At 66.1% G+C, this 21,067-nt stretch overlaps 1 protein-coding gene across 1 annotated transcript; it reads right to left on the bottom strand.

Annotated features, from left to right (window-relative positions):
* Positions 1–5,860: 5,860 nt before the first annotated feature.
* SLX4 (SLX4 structure-specific endonuclease subunit) lies at positions 5,861–20,229 on the bottom strand (the record flags this gene model as incomplete). Its single annotated transcript, XM_084250256.1, has 14 exons — positions 5,861–6,359; positions 6,651–6,938; positions 7,396–7,495; positions 8,666–10,713; positions 11,549–11,718; positions 12,353–12,499; positions 13,184–13,272; positions 13,717–13,948; positions 14,402–14,715; positions 14,786–14,988; positions 16,278–16,496; positions 17,101–17,290; positions 18,426–18,635; positions 19,887–20,229. The coding sequence occupies 14 exons, from the start codon at positions 20,227–20,229 to the stop codon at positions 6,005–6,007; spliced, it is 4,908 nt and encodes a 1,635-aa protein (XP_084106382.1). The 3' UTR covers positions 5,861–6,004.
* Between the last annotated feature and the right edge of the window lie 838 nt (positions 20,230–21,067).

Here is a 21,067-nt window from a genome sequence, read left to right as displayed (position 1 = left end):
CGGACTTCATAGGTTGTGTCTTAACCCCTTGTGCCACTAGGGAGGCCCCGTGCATGGTATTTTAATGCGGGAAAAAAATCAAGGTGAAAAGAATTATAAGATGTCAATTTGGTTTGGATATAGGGAAACTGAAAATGCGTGATGGTGGGATTGACTAATTGTTTTTTACGTATTCCTCACTCCCACACACACCCCAGATGATACATTGCTTATGAAAGTAACACATGTTCATTAAGGCATTTAGATAATGCCTTGTAGCAAAGGCATATGGAAGAAAAGCATAAAGTTTGGAAAACCGTCACTCTCCATACTCCAGGCGATCGTATACACTGGCAAGCCAGAGAATAACCAAACCCTTAGAGCTGTCATGTGAACTGAGCAAGCCTTCTGGACACAAGGTCAACACCACGCCAAAATAAAATCAGTTACATTTCTACTTGCTAACAACACTCAAATCTAAATTGAAACATTTAAATATCATTGAAGATCAAACATCTAGGACTAAGTCTAGGAAAACCTTTGTGGGACCTCGCTATTGAAAAGTATGAAAGATTACTGAGAAAATAAAGCCAGACAAATAAAAGATTACTGAGTGTAATGATCTAAGGAGGGACTGGAAGTCTCGATGTTACTACGCTGTCACTTCTTCCCAAATTGATCTATATGTTGAGTGACATCCCAGTCAAAATCTCAGTGGGTCTCTTGGGGGGCCAGGGGTGTGGGCAGAAATTGGCAAACATTCTAAGATACATGGAAATGCAGAGGACCCCGGGAGAGCTGGGGTAATCTGACAAGCAGCACAGCTGGCAGGCTTACGCGCCAGGCGCACCGTGGGCACAGGGCGCCGGCCTGCAGTGGCCGAGCCCGCCATCACACATGGTCACCTGACAGCGCAGGTCAACTCAGCAGGAAGAGACCATCTTTTTAGGAAAAATAGAGACACCCTCGTGACCTCGGGCTAGGTTAAGACTCAACGGGACCCGGCAGGCACTAGCGGTGAAAGACAAGACCAGCATGCTGGGGGGGGGGTGCTTCTCTGGACGATGCCCGCAAGCGGGGGCCACCCGGGCTGAGTGCAGCGGCCAGGTCTGGAGGGACAGTAGAAAGGGTGTTCCTGGGGGTGCGTTCAGACAGCTCAGACCTGGCGCCCTCACCGTACCGCGAGCCCCACAGCCGTGTGCGTGGGGAGTGTGCGTGGGGGGAAAGCTCCCAGATCCTGCCCAGGGGCTTGGCGTCAGGTCAAACCAGTGTGAGACAGGAGCCGTCAAGAGCGGCTCCCTTGGCAGTTCTCCTGGGCGGGCCGTGGGCTGCGCCGGGCAGCTGGAAGCTTCCAGTGTGGCCACACAGGTGCGTGTGTGTCCAGACCCCGAGCTCACGCTGCTGCACGATACGTGCTTGCTCCGAGGTCTCGCGGCTCTAGTGTCCTAACGACACCCCCGTGGGAACCAAACGCAGCCCCGCCGCCGCCGACCTCCTCGCGGGTGTGCGGGACACCAGCGGGGCGGTGTCTGGAGCTGCTTCTCCCCGCACACGACGTCCTCGAGGTGCGCCGACCTCATGGCTGTGACTGAGAGTGAGCTGGGGTGTGCGGCTGCCCCCCCTTCACGTGGACACTGTGCACACTCAGTAACCCCGCCCTGCAGCCCCGCGCCGGCCCTCGCCGTGAGCTGGAGCCCGGGACCACGACTGCCCCCGCCCCGCCCCGCCCCGGCTGTCCAGGCCGCACCTGCCAGGGCACGCCTGGGCCACGGGGTCTCCGGGCAGAGGGAGCGCGCCCCGCGGCGGCCCGGGGTGTTTCTGCTGAGCCCCTGCTCTCCTGCCTCTGGTACTAACCCGGAGCCGGTGCCGGTCGCCCGGCCCCCTGCACGGTAGTCCAAGGGAGCTGCTCTGGGGGCAGCAGGTCCGGGGGCCCCGGCGAGCATCTGCTGTGACACTGCCCCCCGCCCCCCACCCCCTCCAGGTTCCAGTAAGCCAGAGCTGTGAGCCTCTGGGCCGCAGAAGGGCTGGGAAGGCGGCAGGAGAGAGCCGGGGAGGATGAGGCCTGAGGCAGGGGCAGGGCTGAGTGGGGGCGGGAATAGGGGTCCCTGCGGGGCGCCACCTGCTCTTTGGTCCCACCAGCCTCTCAGCAACCACCCTCCTGACCAGACACCCGCTCTTGCTGGCTGACCTGACCTGGCGGGGGGGGACACCCCAGAGGACTCAGGCTAGCCTTGTCCTGCGTGAGAGTCGGATGCACTTGCAGCGAAACATTTTTCATTTTTGTCTGAGATGGAACAAGGGCTCCGACTTGTATCTGGAATTCCATCCCCGCTGCGGTCCTGCTTGGAGCAGAGCCCCTCCCTGCCCTGGTCTTGGGAGCCTGGTCCCCACAGGGCAGGGAGACCCCTGCAGGTGGCCCAGAAACTCCCCACGACTTCCCACACCTAGGCTGAGGCTGAGGGAGGGTCTCCCCAGGGGGGCGGCTGCCCGCCTGCTTTACTTTGCGAGGGGCCCTGCTCCGCACAGACTGCAGCCCTGCAGGGTAGAGCTGCCGCGGGCCACCAGCTTAGACAGGGGAGACGCGGCCATGGGTCTCGGCGGCCCCGGGGTCTGAAGGCCCAGTGGCTGGCCCGTCTGCAGCAGATCTGGGCTGTTGTGGACAGGCCAGGCCTGTCGGAAGTTGGGGGTCCGGGGCCACGTCTCTGGAGAGCTCTGGGGCTTAGCAGGTGGGCAGAGTGCACCCAGGGCCTGTGCTCCCTGGCGTGGGCACCCGCTGGACAGCTGGGCTTCCATCCCCTGTGCTCGGGACCTGGCCTGCGAGGGGCCCCGGCCCCTGGAGTCCAACCACCTCCCCGGGAGGGAGGACGCGTGCCCTTGGCGCCCCAGAGCCCTGAGCTCGGGAAACCAGGAGGGGATGAGGACCCCAGCCAGCAGCCCCAGCTCTGCTCAGCGGCACCTTCGAGGCCTCAGGACGCGCTGCTTTCCACGGAGGGGGCAGGAAAAGGCCCTGGGCACTGGGGGTGCTGGGCCGCACCTCCTGCGCTGCCTCCTGGGCCCTTGGCGGGTCAGAGGGGGTGCCAGGGCTGCGCCCAGGTCTGCTGGCTACCGGCATCTTCTTGGCGGTGCTGCTTAGCATCACTGCCTGCCTCCCACCCCCCCGGCCACTTCCTGCTCCTCCAGCCAACGCTCCCCCCCCCCCCCCGGGGCTGGCTCTGCCCCACGGCCATCGGGGCACCCACAGTGCAGGTTTATTCCTGCCCTGAACCAACACCTCCTGAACACCATCCTAGAGTCACCCTGGCCCCTCACCCCCAACCCCGGCTCAAAGCCACGGTCCTTCCTGCCAGCTGTGTGCCCTCCCGCCCATGCCCTGCTCTGAAGCCACCTGGACTCGACTTACCTCACCGCCCCGGGGGTGCCGACACTGGGGGCCGCGGGGGCCGCATCCAGGTGCTCCTGGACTAGCCCGGCTCAGCGGGCAGAGACAGCCTCAAGGGTCTGGGGGTGCCTGAGGCTGGCTCGCTGGGCCCCCGCCCTCGGGATGCGCCCTGGGCAGCTGGGCAGCGGAGCTTGGACTCGGAGGCGCAGGCTGCACGGGCAGGAGGGCTGCAGCTGCCGCTCCGGGGCCCCGAGCCCACCTCTCTCGCGGCAGCTGGGGCGTCTCACCTCTTCCTGTACTGACTCCTCCTCAGCCTCCTTCCTGTCTCTTTTCAAAAGCCAACAGTCTCGCAGACAGTCAGTGAGCGGCCCGCGGCTCCATGAGTCAGAGGCAGAGCTGCGGCCGGGGTTTCAGCTGGGCCAGCGCCCCGCAGACCGACACTCAGGCAACGGGCCAGCCCGGCCACAGGCCGGACAGCCACCAAGCAGCTGTTTGCTTCTGGGGGGACCTGGAGGGTCAGCTGTTTGCCCAGACACAGCTGGTCGGAAGCTGACCTTGGGGGCGTTGGCCTCCGCCAGCAGCAGGACGTGGGCGCTGTGGCCCCATCTCCTCTTCAGTCCCCGCACAGCCTGCCTTCTCTCCGGCACCCGCCTGGCACCTTCTACCCCACAATGTCTTCTGAGCCGGGGCCCCGGGGCGGCCACTTGCGCCCTGAGGGGACGCACAGCAGATGGCAGCTCCCACGCCCCGAGGTGGCCCCGGCACTCTGCACGAGGGAAGGGTGGGGGGCCGGGACGAGCAGCCGCGCTCCGGTGATGGGAGGCAGCACCTGACGCGGGGGCGCTGGGAGAAGCAGGCGACACGGGACAGGGCCTTGGGGTCTTGATTCGCCTCAGCAAGTGGGAGCCGGCGGCGATGGAGCAGGAGCGTCCTGGGCTCAGAGGGCAGGGCCCGTGCACGGGCGGGGGGCTGCGTGCGCGGCCGTGCAAGGGCAGGTGAGAAGCCCGCCCCCCCTCCCGCGCCCTCCCGGCCCCAGAGCGTGCTGGGCGCTGGGGGACACGGGTGGCAGCCCGAGAAGCCGCCGAGGCTTCAGGAGGCGGCGTGCAGCCTGGCTGGAGGTGCAGTGAGGCGTCTGGAGCCCGGCCACCCACAGGATGCTGGAAACCGCAGGGGCCTGGCGGGTGTGCGTCCTGCCAGAGGCCAGAGGCCGCCTGCTCCTCCCTCCTGGCCGCCGGGAGCACGCCACAGCCTCCTCGGTGGGGGTCTTGGGAACACCCCAGAGCCAGCCACCCGACGTGCCCCAGCCACCGCTGCTCCAGGCCCCGTCCACTGGCTCCTCGCGAGCTGGGCAGGCCTTTCCCCGGAGGCCCCAGGGGCGTGTGTCTGGGGAGCCTTCCGTGCTCATTCAGTCGGGGGCTTCCCGGGACCCTGGTGCTTCGTCGTAGCGACAGCTTGAGGCCCCCACCCGTTGGGATGGGCCGTCCTGGCGCTGCCCCTGCTCCCGCTGAGTGACTGTGCCCAGGCCGTAGTCGGGCCACAGGGAGGGGGACAGGCCCTGGGGTCTGGTCGCCTCGCAGAAGCTGGCCTGGGGGGTGTGCAACCTCCCCAACTGGGGGCCAAGGGCGGGGCCAGAGCGTGCCCTTTGCAGGGAGGACGTCCCTGCGCTGCGCCCTCCAGGGGGATGCAGCTGGCAGCGAGCGATTTCTCTGCGACCCGCTAGACCTGACGGCTAGTCCCCGAGACTGGCTTGGTGGCTGTGGGGAGGCCAAGGTTCTGCTCTCAGACGCCACCAGCTCTCTAGTTGTGGTGGCTTCTGACTGCACCCCCTCCCTTGCCTCGCCCGCAGGTCAGGCTCCCGGCCCATCCCCTGGCCAGGCTCCCTGCTGACCACTGCTGGCCCCGAGGCGTGTACTGTGTGGACGTGACCCGGCGAAAGTCCTCGGCCACCAGAGCTTCCCCTGCTGTGGTGGTTTACCTACTGCCGCCCCTCCCCCACGCCCATCAGCGCGCAGGTGACCCCTGGAGTCGTGGGGGCCTGCAGGGCTGCACAGTCCCCGCCAGGACCCCAAGTCGCCTCCACCTGCCTTAAAGCAGTGTCTGAGGAGAGGGGCCCTGCCCTTCGTGGAGACACTGGCACCCCCTAAGCAGCAGACCCACCTGGGGTGCACCAGCCCGCCCAGGCGGCACCCGGGAGGGCTGGCTCGACCCGGCTCTGCGCTAGGGCGCTCCGCGCCTTAGGACGCCAGGTCCTGGCTCCCCAGGCTGCTGCCTCAGGCCCGGCCTGCAAACCGTGCACAGGAAGCGGTGCCCCCGCGGGGCGCCCAGCTCTGACTCACACCCCGCAGGGGCAGGAAGCCCCCTCCCCCATGCAGCCCGGCTGGGCCCCCGCTGAGGGCGGGGCAGGGGCGCCCACAGGGCTCTCCAGGGGGGCGGGGGCGGGGGCAGGGGTGAGGGACGCCGGTGGGCGCAGGACGGAGAGCGCTGGGGCAGCCCGGGCTTGCACCTTCTGTCTTTATTGGGGGGCGGGGGGGGGGGTGTCCGCGCGGGAGATGACCAGAGGCCCCGCCCGCCCCCGGGGACGCCGACCACCGCAGCCTGGAGGCCGCTGCGGAGGGCGCGGTGGTGTCCGCGGGGCGCGCGGGCTCCTCACGGGGGCGGGGAGGCGCCGGCCGCCTTCCCCCCGCGCCCCGGCCGCCTTCTCCGCCGCCGGGACAGCTGCGCCCTGCGGGCGGCGGCCGTGGTGAAGGTGATGCCCTGCACGTCCAGCAGGTCCAGCAGCCGCCCGGCCGCCACGCGCACGCCCTGGCGCCGCAGCCCGGCGCGCAGCTCCGCCAGCTCGAGCGGCTCGTAGCGCAGCACGCGGCGGTACAGCGCCGGCCGCGCGCGGATGTAGCGGCCCAGCGCCGCCTCCGTGGCCAAGGCCCGCGCCGCGCCGGCGCCCTCCTCGCCCGCCTCGTCTCCCGCGCACTCCAGGGCCCGGCCGACCTCGCCGGAGGCGGAGCTGGAAGGCACCAGACAGACGGCATCAGGGCCCGCCCGCCCCGCCCCACCGGGCGCCCCGAGGCCGGGCGGGGACCCCGGGAGGCAGGAGCCCCGGCAGCAGAGACCCCGTCCTACCCCCTCCCGCCGCGCAAACTGCCAGGACTGCCCGGCCCTGCCCCGCCCCCACCCGAGGGCGCCCGGAGAGGCAGCCCCACCGCGCAGGTGCCCTGCAGCTGGGGCCCAGGGCGCCGCCTACCCCACCCCTGCAGCCCGGGCAGAGGGCTAGGGCCACGCCCGCCGTCCCCGTTACCTCTGGGAGCTGAAGGAGCTGTCGCTGCCGTCCGCAGAGGGGGCCGTGCACCCCTGGGAGGCTGGGAGCTCGGTGTCCAGGTCAGGGCCTCGAGGCGCCTCTGCGGCCTGCGTGGTGCTTGGGGCGGGGGCACTGCCCCCAGGCTGCTGCTCTCGGCGCCGCGGTGCAGCCTCTGGCGGGGCCGGGCTCTCACCCTCAGAGTCGGACTCCAGCGTCTGGTGCGTGTACTGGAATATCTCCTTCAGCTTCAGAACCATCTGGCGTTTGGGCAGAGGGCGGACCCCAAACCTGAATGGGGGAGAGGTGGGCCTCAGCAGAGAGCAACAGCCGCCGCCAGTGTCCTCTGCGGCTCTGCGCGCCTGAAGTCCAAGCACTGGCTCCGGTGTGCGCCCAGAGGCCGCGTCTGGCCTGCAGGCCAGCTGGGCAACTCGGGAGCCGGCGTCCTGAGGATGGTGGCGCTGGCAGCTTCCTGGGGCCAGGTGAGGGCCCCACATTCGGGGACGTGAGAGTCTCATGGGCCTTTAAAAAGCCGGTCTCCCCCGCCGGCGGTTAAGCCGCCTGGTGGGTGACCTGAGGGGTCTGGTCCTGTGGCTGCCGGGGTCCCTGGGAGGACCAGCCCACGCCTCATGCCCCCAGCAGCTCCCACCCCCGCAGCCCAGGGTGGACCCACGAGCGGCCAGCCTGCTGGGCTGGGGTCCGCGCAGGAGGGAGCGACCCAGGGGCCCGTGCTCGCGGCACCACCAACCTGTCCAGCTCTTTCTTCAGCACCGGGGTCTCCATGAGGGAATACCTTGGCATCGGGGTTATGGGCACTTTGGGGGGCAAGTTCTTCTGACCAGCTCCTCCTGGGCAGAACAGAAGCAGCACACATGTGAGCATGGGGACTCGGAGTGGCCACCCAGGGCCCCGTCACTGTCCTGGAGAGGCTCAGAGTGAGCCCGGCCACCACGCGGGTCCCCGGCAGCGGTGACGGCCACTGCGTCTGACTGTGGGGTGGGCCACCAGAAAGCAGCTTGGGGTGCATGGCGGGGGCTCAGCCTTGTGCAGCACGGACACTGTGCACCGGACAGGCTGTCCCACAGCCAAATGTTTGGCAAATAAGCTTAAAAGTGGCTTGACACGGCCTCCCAGGCGGCACAAGGGGTTAAGCACAGCACTGTGAAGCTGTCCGCGGCCTCTGCAGCACGAGTCCCAGCCCCAGCTGGGGGGCTACCCACATGGCGCAGCAGACCTCTCCTGTGTCGCCCGCTGCTCCCCTCAGCAGTGTATTTCAGTCCATCTGCCTGCTCTGCTCCCCACTCTGTCTCTGGTGAATCCTCTCACCCCCTGCACCTCTAGCCTGTACCCCAATTCTTGTGTGCATAGATAAATCTTCAAAAAAAAAAAAGTGGCTTGACACAGTGACAGCCGCCGACATGCAACATGGACACCCCTTGGGCTTGCACATCCGTGCGGTCTGCGACTCGGCGGGGAATGGCCGGGGTTGCAGTGGTCACTTCTCCACAGCGCCACTGGGGACCATGGACACGCGCCACGCCCACCGGGGCCGCCGACACACCCAAGGCCCCGACCGGCAGGCGGAGGGGGTGACAGAGACGGGAGGCACTCAGGATTATTGGTTACGTGTGGGTTTGGGGAACACTGGCCAAGAGCGTGTTCTGATGGATGCAGAGAGACCGCGAGTCACAGGGTGAGCCGCGGAGCCTGCGGGCGCGGTGGGGTCCACTCAGGACAAAGGGAAAAGTAAAAAAAAAAAAGCAGAGACCAGTCAGTCACGGGGGAGGATGAGGACATCCGCCAGCGGGGATGCCAGAAGGCGCAGCCACTTGGGAAGACTGTCCCGCAGCCCCTCAAAATGCTGACCAGTCACCCCTCGGCCCAGCAGTCCCACCGCCCTTGTGCGGGAACACGCCCGACAGCCGGGGAGGAGCAGCACCGCGAAGGGAAGGCGTCGGCCCCCCCACCCCGGGCCCCTCGGCGTGACCGCGCGGAGGACGAGCCCGCCCGCTACTCACCCGGCGTCCCCGGCGCTCCGGGCTGTTGCGCCCCCTCGGCGCGCCCCGGCGGCCCCTCGTCTCCATCCCAGTCGTCCCACAGGGCGGAGCTCAGGAAGCTCGGCGTGCCGCGCCCCGGGGAGCTGGCCCCGGGGGACTTCACCCGGGACCGCCTGTGGCCGGGAGCAGCGCCGCCTGGGATGGGGCTGCTGGCGCTCAGGGGCGCCGCGCGCTCCAGGTTCAGGTGGTCGATGGGGATCGGGGAGAGGGGCTCGGCGTGCCAGCAGCAGGCCTCCTTGGGCGCCGGGCTGTCGCCGGGCAGCAGGGGGCTGCCCCCAGCCCGCTGGGAGGCCACCTCCCGCTCATCTCCACTGTCCTCGACCTCCACCACCTCCCCGGCCGGGGCCCGACGTGCGGGGCTGGGCCCGGGTGGTGAGCGCGGCTGGTGCTGCGGGGGGGTGTCGGGGAGGCCGCCCGCAACCGGCCGGGGGGCCAGTGGAGGGAAACGCCTGCGGCACCGGGGCGTGGGGCTGCCAGGGCTCCCGCAGACTTGCCTCCCGCCGTCGGGGCTCCCAGGAGTCGCGGGGGAGAGGCACGAGGCTGACGTCGCGGCCTCGGGGCCGCCACTCTGTTCTGACGAGCCTGTGGGCCTGAGCTGGTTCGCCTGACCGGCCGACAGCCTGCACCCGAGGCCCAGGGCCTGGGCCTGCGAGGAAGAGCCGCGGTTCCTGAGGGCCAGCGGGGTGGCGGGCACCAGCCACGAGGCATCTGAGCTGCTGTCCTCGTCGGGGCTGCTCGCGGGGCGGCAGAGCAGCCGGGGGGGCCCCTGCTCCCCAGCAGAGCCTGGGTCCGGCTGCCGCTGCGAGGCCTCTCTCAGGGGCGGGCTCTGGGAAGCTTCCTGGTCCGTGTCCACGTCGATGATGGGAAACAGCTCACAGGATTTGGCACTAACTTCCAGAACTTTCCTTTCTTCGGGGGGCTCATGAAAAACAGACTTGACTTGGGTTTGCTGTAGCTCCAGCTCTTCGTCCGAATCTAACAAGAGGATGACCTCGTCCTCCCTGCTCCCGCGGGCCGGGGGGCTCTGGGAGCTGCCGCTGCTGTGGTCAGGTTGGGGCTGGGTCAGGTCGATGGACAGAGATTTCTGGGGGGAAATCAGGACCCCTTTATTTCTGCGCCCCCACAGGGAAGCCCGCTGCTGGCCCTTCTGGCAGCTTGGGTCGCCAGGTGACGAGAGGCTGTGCCTGCTCCTCTTCCGCTGTGATGGCGAGTCCTGGGGGGTCAGCCTGGCAGCTCCGCGCGGTGACTGGGGTACCGGTGGGGCCGAGTCAGCCTCGAGGTGAGGGTGAGGCTGTGCCCGGTGGGGGCTCCCGCCTTGAGGAGGGGCCTGTGATGACAGGTGGGGGCAGGACAGGGCAGGGGAACTCCCCAAGCCCCTGTCCTCCCCCGTGCCGCTCCCCTCCTCTCCTGCACTGGAGATTCGGGGTGCTTGGGGGCATCCTCCTTGAGTCAGCAAAAAGGGCTGTTCGTCGTCATCAGCGTCGACCGAGACCGGAAAGGCGCCTCCTTCCCTGTCCGCCCGGCAGCCCTGAGGGGGACCAGCGGGGCTGGACGGGTGCGGTGCTCCCGAGGGGGTCTCTTCTCCCTCCTCCCCGTCGGAACACTGGCCCCGGAGCAGCAGGCCCGAGGACTGTCTCACGCAGCTCCCTGCAGTTAGGGCTGTGTGCGTGGCCCGGACGCCTCCTGGGCCGTCCTCCGGCTGCCCGCTCTCCTCCTCGGCCCCGGGGGTGCCGCCCCGCGGGAGCCGCTTCCGCTGAGTGGCTGCGAATTCATAAATTTCCTCCATTTCTGCTTCATTCACCTTTTCTCTGTCTTCTTCGCAGTTCTCGGGTTTCAACAGAGCCGCCGCCTCCTCCTCCTCACCGACCCACATGGCCCTCAGGAGCGCGTGGAAGTTCTCCGCCCGGCTCTCGCAGGCCTCGTCTCCCCGCCCCTCCTGCTGGCCGTCCTCCGTGTCCGGCGCGGCAGCCGCCCGCTCGCACAGGCGCGCCAGCTCCCCGACTCCGAACCTGCAGCGGGAAACGCCACGTCACCGCCAGCCTGCCGGGGCACTGGCCCCCCCAGCGGGGGCGGGGAGCAGAGCCCCAGGGCAGAACACCCGCTCCCTGGGATGCCGGGCTGAGCTCTCACCCCGCACACCTGGGCCCCTCGGTTCTAGGGCCGGGGGTTCCTGCGACCTCAGGGCAGGTTACACTCCAACCCGGGGGTGCACAGTGGAGCCGAGGCTACAGGAATTGGGGTGCTGCCTTGAAGATGCTCAAAGCCTTGTGATGGGCACACCCAGAGCCCACAGCTGTCGGTCGGTCCAGGCCGACGTGGGCTGCCGCCACCTGCTCGAGGTCCCCAGGCTAACAGCCTGCAGCCCAGTGGGTGATGAGCCTGGACGCACCACGTCTCACCCGAGGCCCTCAAGCCTGTCCGGCTGAACTACCTGGCCCTCTCCTGAGATCCTGGAGTGGGCCCGCCCACAGGTACACACAGGGAGTCAGACCAAGCACTTGGTCCACTTCCGCTTTCGGGACTTAGAAAAGGGCTGCCGCCGTCCAACTTTCGTGGCATAATAATCACAGCAGGCAGTGTCTGGGGGACGAAAGATCACTCTCCCACCAGACTCTGGGAGCTAGGACCCAGCCTGCAGCGCCGCTTCAGCAGCACTGGCTGCTCTAGCCAGACTCCAACTGCAAATCTGGACAGGACCAGCTGGGCCCGGTTCCAGGTCATCACTGGTCAAAACCCGGATAAAGAGATGCAGGAGGGCCTGAGCCCGATCCTCCCGTGAGCCATCGACTGCTAATCCCTGTCAGTGTCAAAGGCCGTGAGGTAAACGGTAAGAACAAGCCAGACCTGTGGGCCAGGGAAGCCAGGTCGGGGGCCAGCTGGGGAGGGAGGTGGGTGTCGGCGGTGTAGAGGTAGTGCAGGAAGGCGCGGGCAGCCTCCGTGCTCACGTCGCTCAGCAGCACACGCTGGGTGGGCATGTCGCCGTCCTCCACAGCAGAGAAGCTGTTGCTGCTCACCTGAGAGTAGAGGGAAACCCAAGCTGACGGTCAGGACAGTGGTGCCCTGGGGCAGACGCCAGGCCTGGTGAGCGCAAGCACCACGCGCCTCCTGCCCGGGCTGTAGGCCAGGCCGTGCGGGGCTCGCCGTCCACAGGCTGGGCCGAAGCTTCTGCTTGCACAGCCAGAGCAGGGTAGAGAGCCCCAGCCCAGGTCGTCCCCATGGCAAGCCTGTCCGAGGAGGCAGACCGCATTCCCGGGGCCACTCGTGTCGTGTCAGCCAGGGCAGACACGAGCTGGAGAACTGCCGAGGCCAGTGGATCAGCCTCAAGGGTGGACGGGGCGCCTTTATGGTTATGCAAGTGGGGAAGAGGAAGCGGTTCTGTGGGGAAGGCATGTTCACTCACAGGAATGAGAAGCCCAGCGCTTCCCAACACCTAGGCCGGCTCTGCACGCTGCCTGCCCTCAGCCTTCTCCATGTGAGCGGCGCCTTTGAGGCAGCAGAGGAGAAAGGCTGGGGTGTGGGGGTAGAGAGGGGGTTCCAGAGTGGGGTGGCAGGGGCAGGAGAACAGGCTCTGCAGAGCCCTGACGGGTGAAGGGCATGAGGTGCAGGGCCGGCTGGGTGCGGGGGTTCGGGGGGGCTGCGAGCACGTACATGCTGCGTGAGGAGCGGGCACCGGGCGTACAACACAAACTTGTGGGCGTGGAGCAGCTCCCCGCTGTCCGTCTGGAACTGGACATCGCTCAGCTGTGGGTTGTTGACCATGGCGCCCAGGTCAGCCACCAGCAAACTCAAGGAGCGCTGAGGAGAGAGGGGAGTGTGGAGCGACTGAGCAGGTCGGGGGCCACGCTCCTCCCGCCAGGTGCCTACGTGGGGCCACGGGAGCCACCACGCAAACACCAGCTTCCTTCTCAGCCCTCGCCTCGCCGAAGCCCCAGCCTGAGCGGGATTCAGCGAGGCCGAGGGCCGGGTCAAGACGAGGCAGTGTGGCCAAGCCGGTGCCCGCACATGGGGGCCAAAGGGGGGTTGCCGGCCTGCCGTGGGGGGCCGGGCCCCAGGAGACCCCGGCGCAGTGGTTGCTGTCGCAGACGCTCTGCTAGGACACCCCCTCCCAGAAAGACCAGCTCTAACCCTGGTGGTGGCCGCCTCCCTCGTGAGCTGTCGGCTGGGGCCACCGGGACCTGCACAAGGGGCCACGGTCAGTCCCAGCAAGAGAGCGGAACTGGAGAAATGGGCACCACAGCAGACGTGTGTGCGGTGCTGACCCCAGAGTCCAGCCCAGGGTCCAGGGCCTGGCTACCCAGCTGCCCAGCGCTCAGTGATAACAGGTTGGACTAAAGCCTCGTGGCAGAGCCCCAAGCGGGACAGGCGGCTGGGGGCTCTCACGGGCTCAGGCCCCCCAGGGCCCGTGGACACCCTGACCACAGCGCTCAGGACAAGGTGGGGCGGCAGGGCCAGGCAAGGCACAAGGTCAGCAGTGCTTACCGTCGCCTGGCTGCCGCCCTCCAGCTGTGTCTCCTCGGCCGGCAGGACAAAGCCCGTCAGTGGAAGGCAGCCGGGCAACGAGTCCATCCCTGAGAGAAGGGTGCGCGGGTTAAAGGAACACCCCCACGAGGTTGGCCGTGGGGAGGTGCACTTGCCAGTGTCAGCTGGACAGCGCCCAGGCCCCTGGAGGATGCACTTTCCCGACGCCCTCCGTGAGCCAACTGCCCATAAGCCTGTCTTACCCCCTCCCAAGAGGGGCATGGGCAGTAAAACAGACAAAACTGGCCCACAGTGCCCAGCACCGGGTCAGCTGCTCCGCCGCGGCTCAAGCTGAAGGGAGCTGACGGACTTGCCATCCTGCGCCACCTTTAAGAGAAGAGAGCCCCAGAGCCTTCCCCCCGCCCCCCCAGGCGCCCTGCAACCTCAGAGGCCTGGATCTGAGAGGCTATCAGGGTACTGCAAGGACTGTTCTGTCCCGGCCCAGGAGCGGGTGTCTGGGGCGGGCTGGCCCAGGGGCCCCTTCAGTGTCTCACCTGCGGCCCCCTCCGAACCAGTGGGGTCCCCGCTGCAGGGCTGCGGGCTGGCGCTCAGCCCCTCCCCCGCCAGGTCCACGAGGTCCTGCAGGGCCTGGTGCTCCCTCTGGCTGGCAGAGGGTGACAGCGTCGGGGGGCCGGGCCCTGCAGGGCAGGTGCTGTGGGGGGCAGGTGATGTTCCGGAGCCAAGCCCTGGCTGCTCAGGTGGCCCTGCGGGCTCCTGTGTGAGCACCTGGGGAAGTCAGAGTGGGGCGGTGTGTCCACTGAGCAGCCCCGGTGCCCTGCAGGCTTCTGTCCAGGGCCGTCAACAGGCGTCTGTCCCTGCCCCAGGAGGAGCAGGGCACCCCAGCCACAGAAAGGTCCCAGGCCGCTCTCCCCACGGTCTCACTCGGATGAGTGCCGACTTCAGGGCCTCCAGCACGGGGTGCCTCTGCTTCCCGGACCCCTGGCTGGGCCTGGGAGTCCACATTCTAAATAGATGCTCAAGAACAGGATACGTTTGGGCTCACGTGGCCCTCCCTGCCCTTCCCGGGACAGCCCTCAGGTTGCTGCAGAGAAATACCTACCTGCGGCCGACACCCTGGGGGGCTCAGCCCCTCCTCAGCCCTCCTGTCCCCCGCCCCAGTTGTTGGTGCCAGAGCTGAGTTCCCTCTACAGCCCACCTTCGGGTGCAGCGGGGACGCACCTTGGTGGGCCGCTGGAGCACCAGGGGCGGTACCAGACTGGCCGTGTAGAAGGAGTCCAGAGCCCAGGCCTGGGTCAGGGCACTGCCCTCCCACAGGGAGTGCTGCTTTCCTGCAGGTGGACGCAGACACCAGCTGGCCCTCTCCAGCTCTTCCTTCAGCCGCCCGCCCGCGGGGAGGGGGGGCGTGCTGGCCAACTCAGCTTCCTCGGCCAGGAGCTGGGCCACGCGGTCCTCGATCTGCCTGCCCGTGGTCTCCGCGTCCTGCACCAGCAGCCGGGGTGGGGACGCAGCTTTCTTCTTGCGACTCTTCTTTTCTAGGGAGCAAAGCACCAGTCAGGGATGTGCCGCCGCCGTGCTGCCTGCCCCTGCGGGAGCCTCACGCACCTGCTCCCGGTCGCAGCCTCTCAGCAGCAGCACTGCCTGGTCTGAGCGCCACTGGCCTGGCCTCCAGCTCCGAGCGCGACAGGGCCATGGCCACCAGCAGGTCCTCAGACGGCGCCTCGGGCCCGCTGACCCTCCACCTCTTCTGAGGCTCCTTCCTGCTGGCGGCCCCCTTCCGCTTCAGGCCTCCGCTGAGACTGCTGAAGCTTAAAGGCGGCCGGAGGGAGAGATCAGTGGGGACTGGCGGGCGCGCGTCCTCCTCTGAGCTGGTCCCTGCGGGGCCTGGGAGGCTGGGCCCTCCTTGGTGGGGGCGAGAGGGCAGGGAGATACGTGGGGCTTCCTATGCCCCGGTCTTCCTGAGGCAGGAGGTGCCCCTGCCCAGCTGAGGGAAAGGCCACCCGCACAGGCAGCTGCTCCCAGGCCAGCCGGCAGCAACCTTTCTGCTTTGGAGATTCACGTCAAGGACTTTCCGGCCACGGAGGACTGAGTGCCTAGGACCACGGGGGAGGCGAGGGAGCAGCAGCCCGGGCTCGCCTCCCTGAGGGCGCCTGACGTTCACCAAAGCCAAGACCAGGCTTGTGCCAGACCAGGTTTGCCGGCAGGTGGTCAGCTCCAGCCTCCTGGGGCCTGTATCACGACCGCCTCCCGGAGGGCGAGGGGCTGCAGTGGGGGTGGGGCTGCTGCAAGCCGCATCTCTGGGCCCACAGGCAGGTCAGGGCCCTTGCTCTGTCACCAAAGGAGAGAAGTTCCAGAGCTACAGGAGCCCAGGGCCCGCGTGGCCCGTAAGAGGCTGGCGTGGAGGGGAGCGCCAGGCCTGCCGCACCTGTGACGCGCACACGCAGGACTCGTTTCCAGCCATCAGCAGGGCCCCTGCTCTAACTCTTAAGCATTCAATTCACACACGCAAAAAGAAAGTCCGTGGCTCTGTCTCAGCAACACCGAGCTGGCGAGTCACTGCACGTGAGCGGCCGGACGTGGGGGCACCGCGCTGTCCCGCCTGGAAGCACCAAGCTGCTCAGAGAGTGGACGCAGGACCTCGAGGCCACCCTGATCTTTCTGAAGACACACTGCGTGGGCCACTTCAGAGCCTTCAAGAGGCAAAACCTGTCCCCTCTGCCGTCCCTCGGGATGCCCCTGATTTCCTCTCAGACCTCTCGCTTCCAGAATCAGAGGGCTGTCACTCCCCAACACTACAGCAGGCCTTAGGAAAGAAAAATGGGGGCCTCTCTGGTGGCCTAGGGGTTCAGTCTCAGGTTATCACTGCCAAGGTCTGAGTTCATTCCCCGGCCAGCGCGCTGACCCACAGGGCACAGCAGACCTCTCCTGTCAGCAGTGGATTCCAGTAGCTCCGCCTGTTCTGCTCCCCACTCTGTCTCTGGTGAGTCTTCTCACCCCCCACAATGCTGACCTACACCCCAGTTCTTCTACACACAAAAAAGGTATATTAAAAGAAATAGACTCCCCAGAGTGCTTCCCTGAGGGGCTTCCCTCTCACCTGGGCACCGGAGCGGGCAAGCTGGGGGCCCCCTCAGGCTGTGCCATCTGCAGCCGCACAGCCTGGAGCAGGAGCTGGGGGCCGACTTCCATCCTCGCTGCGCACTGTTTCAAGTGGCTGGTTCTGCTCTTGGTGGTGAGAAACGGTTTGCCACAGATGGGGCACTCGGGGATCTGTGGTGCCGAAGGCCTCGTCGCCTTTTCCACCTCATCCAGGCACCTGGCAGAAGAGGTAAGCGCTGTGGGTCCAGAGCCCCGACAGCCCCGGTGTCAGCCCCGTGCCACAGATGCCGCCTCCAGGCACTGAGTTCAGGGGTCTGGAGAACACAAAGCACCTCGCGACCCAGCAATTCCAGGCCTCGGTGCAGGCCCAGAGGACTGAAGACACAGGGGACACTCGTCCACAGCAGCCCCACACAGGACACCCGAAGGTGGGAGATGGTCTGGTGTCCATTGGCAGAAGACAGATGAGCAGAATGTGGTCCATCCATACAAAGAGGCAGAAACCAGCCACACAGCAGCTCTGACCCCAAACAACATGGATGAGCCCTGAGGAGGAGGCTGAAGAGGGCCCCACAGGCCCGGGGTGTGGTCCCGCCGCGGGAAACATCCAGAGCAGGCGAGCCAGAGGCAGGGTAGGCCGGAGGCCGCCAGGGGCTGGGGCCACGGCGGCATGGAAGTGAGCGCCCATGGGCGCGACCTCTCCGGGGGCTGCAGCGACGGAGCACAGCTCTGAAAGGGCGCGCTGTATGTCACGTCGCATGGCCTGGCTCTGCAGCATGAGCCCTGCAGCCCCGGGAGCACGGGCCCCCACCCGTGCCTACCGGTTCACGTGCTGCTCCCTCCGAATCACGTTCATGGCCGAGAGGTTCTTGTGACAGATCTGGCAGAAGAACAGCCCCTTCTCCTCCAGGCTGTCGCCCCGCGCAGCCGCATGCTCCTGCCCAAGCTCCTGCTGCAGGGCCCAGGCCACGGCAACATCGCTCTCTGTGACAGGGAGCCTGGGTCCAGTCCCTATGGAGAGGCGGGAGACCGTGAGGGCGCACCCCCTCAGGGCCAGACCCTAGACACGCACCCACACTTCAGTGCAAGTCTGGACTCGGGATGCCAGGGCAGCCGGCTTCCTGCAGTGTAAAAGCTGCCGGGCAAGGCCCCGAGCGCCCTCACTATGGCTGTCTCTGCTGCGGCACCTGGGACAGGCCCCCAGTCCTCCAGGTCCAGGCTTCTCTCCTAAGCCCCACCTCCCCGCGGCCAGCCCCTCACGGCCTTCCAAGAAGGCCCAGGTCAGAGCGCAGCCTCCGTCCCGGTGGACTCGGCTTCTGACCACGGGAGGGATGACTCCTGTCTCGAGGTGGCTCCCTGGGCAGCTGTGCTGTGCCGCCGCCACGCCCTGGCCCATCTGGTCGTGCTGGAGCAGATCCCTCACAGGAATGTCCCGAGAACGTCACCAACAGCCTGTCACTCTCTCCCCGTAGCAGGAAAGCATCGCACCTCATTCTGGTGCCTCTTTTCTCAACCACAGGAGCGAGCTGTCTCTCCCGGGCACTGCTGGCGTGGCGTGAGCATGTATGGAAGCAACTGGGCCGCATGCAGGCAGGCCCTGGGCTCGGGCACGGCCAAAGGCTCCCAGTGCCCTCCAGTGCTGCAGGCGTGGTGGGCCCTGGGCAGGCCTGGAGCCCTCGGCCCCCGGGGCGATGCTGCACAAGCAGGGCCACAGGCCTGTGCTGGGGTGCCCCCTGCCCCGCTGCTTCTCCTTTAGTGTGTTTTTTCAGAGGTGACGATGCCTACTGCTTCGGGGTTGTGTGGCGGGATTAGGAGTGAGGGGCCACGATGGCAGCAGAAACACGTGTTTCGTGAGATGGAAAACACGGTCAAGGGCGGGCCACTGCCGGAGCGAGGCTAAGGGCGGGGCTCGCTGGGATTTTTACTCTGCTGTCTGGGAACAGCTTCGTAATAAAATGAAAATCCAGAAAGAGAAAGAGGTGCCCAGGCAGAGAAGCTCAGTGAGGGAGGACCAGGGGCCCCGGCTCTCTGACATGACTCAGGCGGCGGGAAGGTCCCGCCAGGCAGGGCCAGGGCGGCGGGGAGGCCGAAGCACCGCTCCCGCTCGCCCCCGCCTCTCTGCTGGGAAGACAGGGCACCCTCGTACCCTGCCCGGCCGGCGTTCCCTCTTGAGGCCCCTCTGAAACCATCTCTTGGAGTGCGGCCTCCGGGGGGGCGTGTGTCAGCCGGTCGGGGTCGGCTCTCTTGAAGCGCTGCATCCGCCGCAGGACCAGCTCCGCTGTCCGCTGGCTGGGACTCGGCTCTGTGGCCGCCAGACAGGAAGGCGGGGCCGGGGGGCCGCTGCCGGGAGCACCGTCTGGCGAGGAGAAGAACGGTTGCAGACATCTCCTCCGGCGGGAGAGACGGCTGGCTCCCACCGGGCAGGGGCTCCCACGGCCATCTGGCAACCAGCCTCGGCTAACTCTCCGGTGTGACCGGCCCTGGCCGCTCGCCGGAGCCCCGCTGCCCGCGGGAATGGGAACGGGAACGTGGGCCCTAAGTCCCTCAGCCGGGAGGGGCGGGCAGTGGGTGAGCATGTGTGGGGTCATGACAAGGTCCTAAAACTGGGGCACCTTGTGGCGGCAGCCGCACAACCATGAATGCACTGAAACCAGTGACCCGTGCACCGCAGCGGGATGGGTTTACAGACGCGACTGCATCTGCAAAGTGGGTATTCAAGAAATACTAATGACGAGTCTTCCTAGATCCTAGATCCAGGGTGCTCCTATCACTTGGGTGGCCCCAGAAGGCCTCCCGTGGGGAGCCTGTAACTTCTGAAGTCTTTTGTCAGTTTTGCAGGCAAGTGTGGGGCCGGTTTCTGGGGAGATCACGTGCAGCCCCCATTCAGCGCAGGCTGCCGCCACTGCTCCAGCCAGAGGGCCGGCTGGCCACGCGAGTGAAAAATGTTATTTGAGATCAGGAAGTGAAGGAGAGAAAGAACTAGAAACCGAGCTCAGGTGCGCCGAGAGACGGCCTGGCGCTGCACCTGCAAGCGGTTTCGGTTCTGCGTGGAGAAGGCTCACCCCGCGCACGCTCCAGTGCTCCGGGCAGTGGGGCTTTACACAAACAAGCAAAAAGAGAGTAAAAGGTGGTTCTGCAGGAGGAAGGTGAGACCTGAAGATTCTCCAGGGACTACCTCTTCAGTAGCTCGACTGAACCCCCGGGCTGCAGCTGACCCCAAACTGCAGAATGAACGCGAGAAAGGGAGAGCAGCAGCAGCCGTCTTCCCATGCAGGGGCACGTGCACCATGTCCCGGCCACACTGACAGGAAACTCTGAGGGGACAGGCGTGATCACGTGGCAAACTTTCCTGACGATCGTTTAAAACAGGAGTCGGCAAACCCTGGCCCCGGCGGCGCCTGCTGTGGGAACGGAGTTCCGTGGGAACTTGGCCCATGGGTTTGCGTGTCGCCTGGGAGCCAAGCAGCTGCGACAGCAGCCACTGGCCGGCAGCGTCAAAAACATCTGTGAGCTGGCTCTCGGAGTTTTCCGACTCCGGTTTAAACAAGCCCCGCTCCTCTCCGGTTCCCTCTCTGGAAAGCCCCAGCAGTGTTCCTGGTCCGGTTACCTGTCTGGGTGCTCCTTGTGCTCTCTGGAGGTGCAGCAGGAGCAAGCGCCCCTCCCTCTCCGTCCTCAGGGGGCACTGGGCCCTGCTCCTGGCACCTGGTGGGCCCTGACTGTCTAGCCCTTGGGGCCCGGCTGCCAGGTCGGGCTTTCGTGGCTCTGGGGCCTGCGGGGGCGCTGCTCTTGGTGGTGGTCAGTTTGGTACCCTGCGGTCTGCTGCGTGTCTGCGTGCTGTCTGGGGCCCTCGGTCTCTTCCTTTCCCCAGACCCGTCTTTGGGGCCATTCTTTTTCACCCTTTGGAAAAAGCTGGCACAGAGTTCTTTAAAATCCTCATCAGACTCATCCATCCTGGGGAGTGTTTGGGGGGGAGGGTGGTGCTGGGGGTGTGCACAGAGGAGCCCCACCAGGCCTCGCTCACACGCGCAGATTCACTAGTGTTCCCTTTTCTTCCCACGGAGACTGCCTGGAGGGTTCGCACTACTGAGCAAAAAGTGCTGTTTTTCTCTCCTTAATGATTTAAAATGCCTTTGCTCAAATGGAGCCTGTGTGAAACAGCCCGCTTAAAGCTTTCTTCTGTTAAAGTTCAAGTTCGAAAGGTTTTGTTGTCCACTGGCGCCTCAGATACAATGGACATGTGCTGCTGCTTAGGTGACCCTTCAGATCTCCACGGTGAGAAGTGCGCTGGGTCCTTTGGGGTCACATCTGCGAAGAACCAAAAGCATCTCAGTGCAGCTGGACAGATGCTGTCCTTTCGTGCTGGTTTTCCCCCCGGGAGCTACAGAGCATGTGGAAAGGTGTCTGGAATGACAACACCCCTGTCGATTCCTCAGGCACAGCCAGACTCTGGGCCCACAGGACATCACAAAACAGGGAAGAGGGATCTCGAAACCTGTCAAAGCACGTTCTTCTCTAGGCAGAAGTGTTGGAAGTGTTGTTTTTACTGAAATCTGAGGCATGCGTCCCATGAAGGGCAGTCGCCGCCATACACATGAGATGTCAATCCAGAAAAACTCTGCCTTGGGCCTGTGCTGGCCCAAGCGGCTCCCTCAGCAGACAGTGGGTGATGCAGAGAATATAGGCCTGAGCACTCAAGAGGGACAAGCAGTGGGGAGACAGGTCGTCCTGCGTCCCCACAGCCAGTTTATTCAGATCAAAAAAAGATCATTTTTCTCCATCCTCTCACCC

The sequence above is a fragment of the Talpa europaea genome (assembly GCF_964194135.1).
Source record: "Talpa europaea genome assembly, chromosome: 12".
NCBI classification, from domain to species: domain Eukaryota; kingdom Metazoa; phylum Chordata; class Mammalia; order Eulipotyphla; family Talpidae; genus Talpa; species Talpa europaea.
This window is presented reverse-complemented; position numbering and strand designations above follow the sequence as displayed.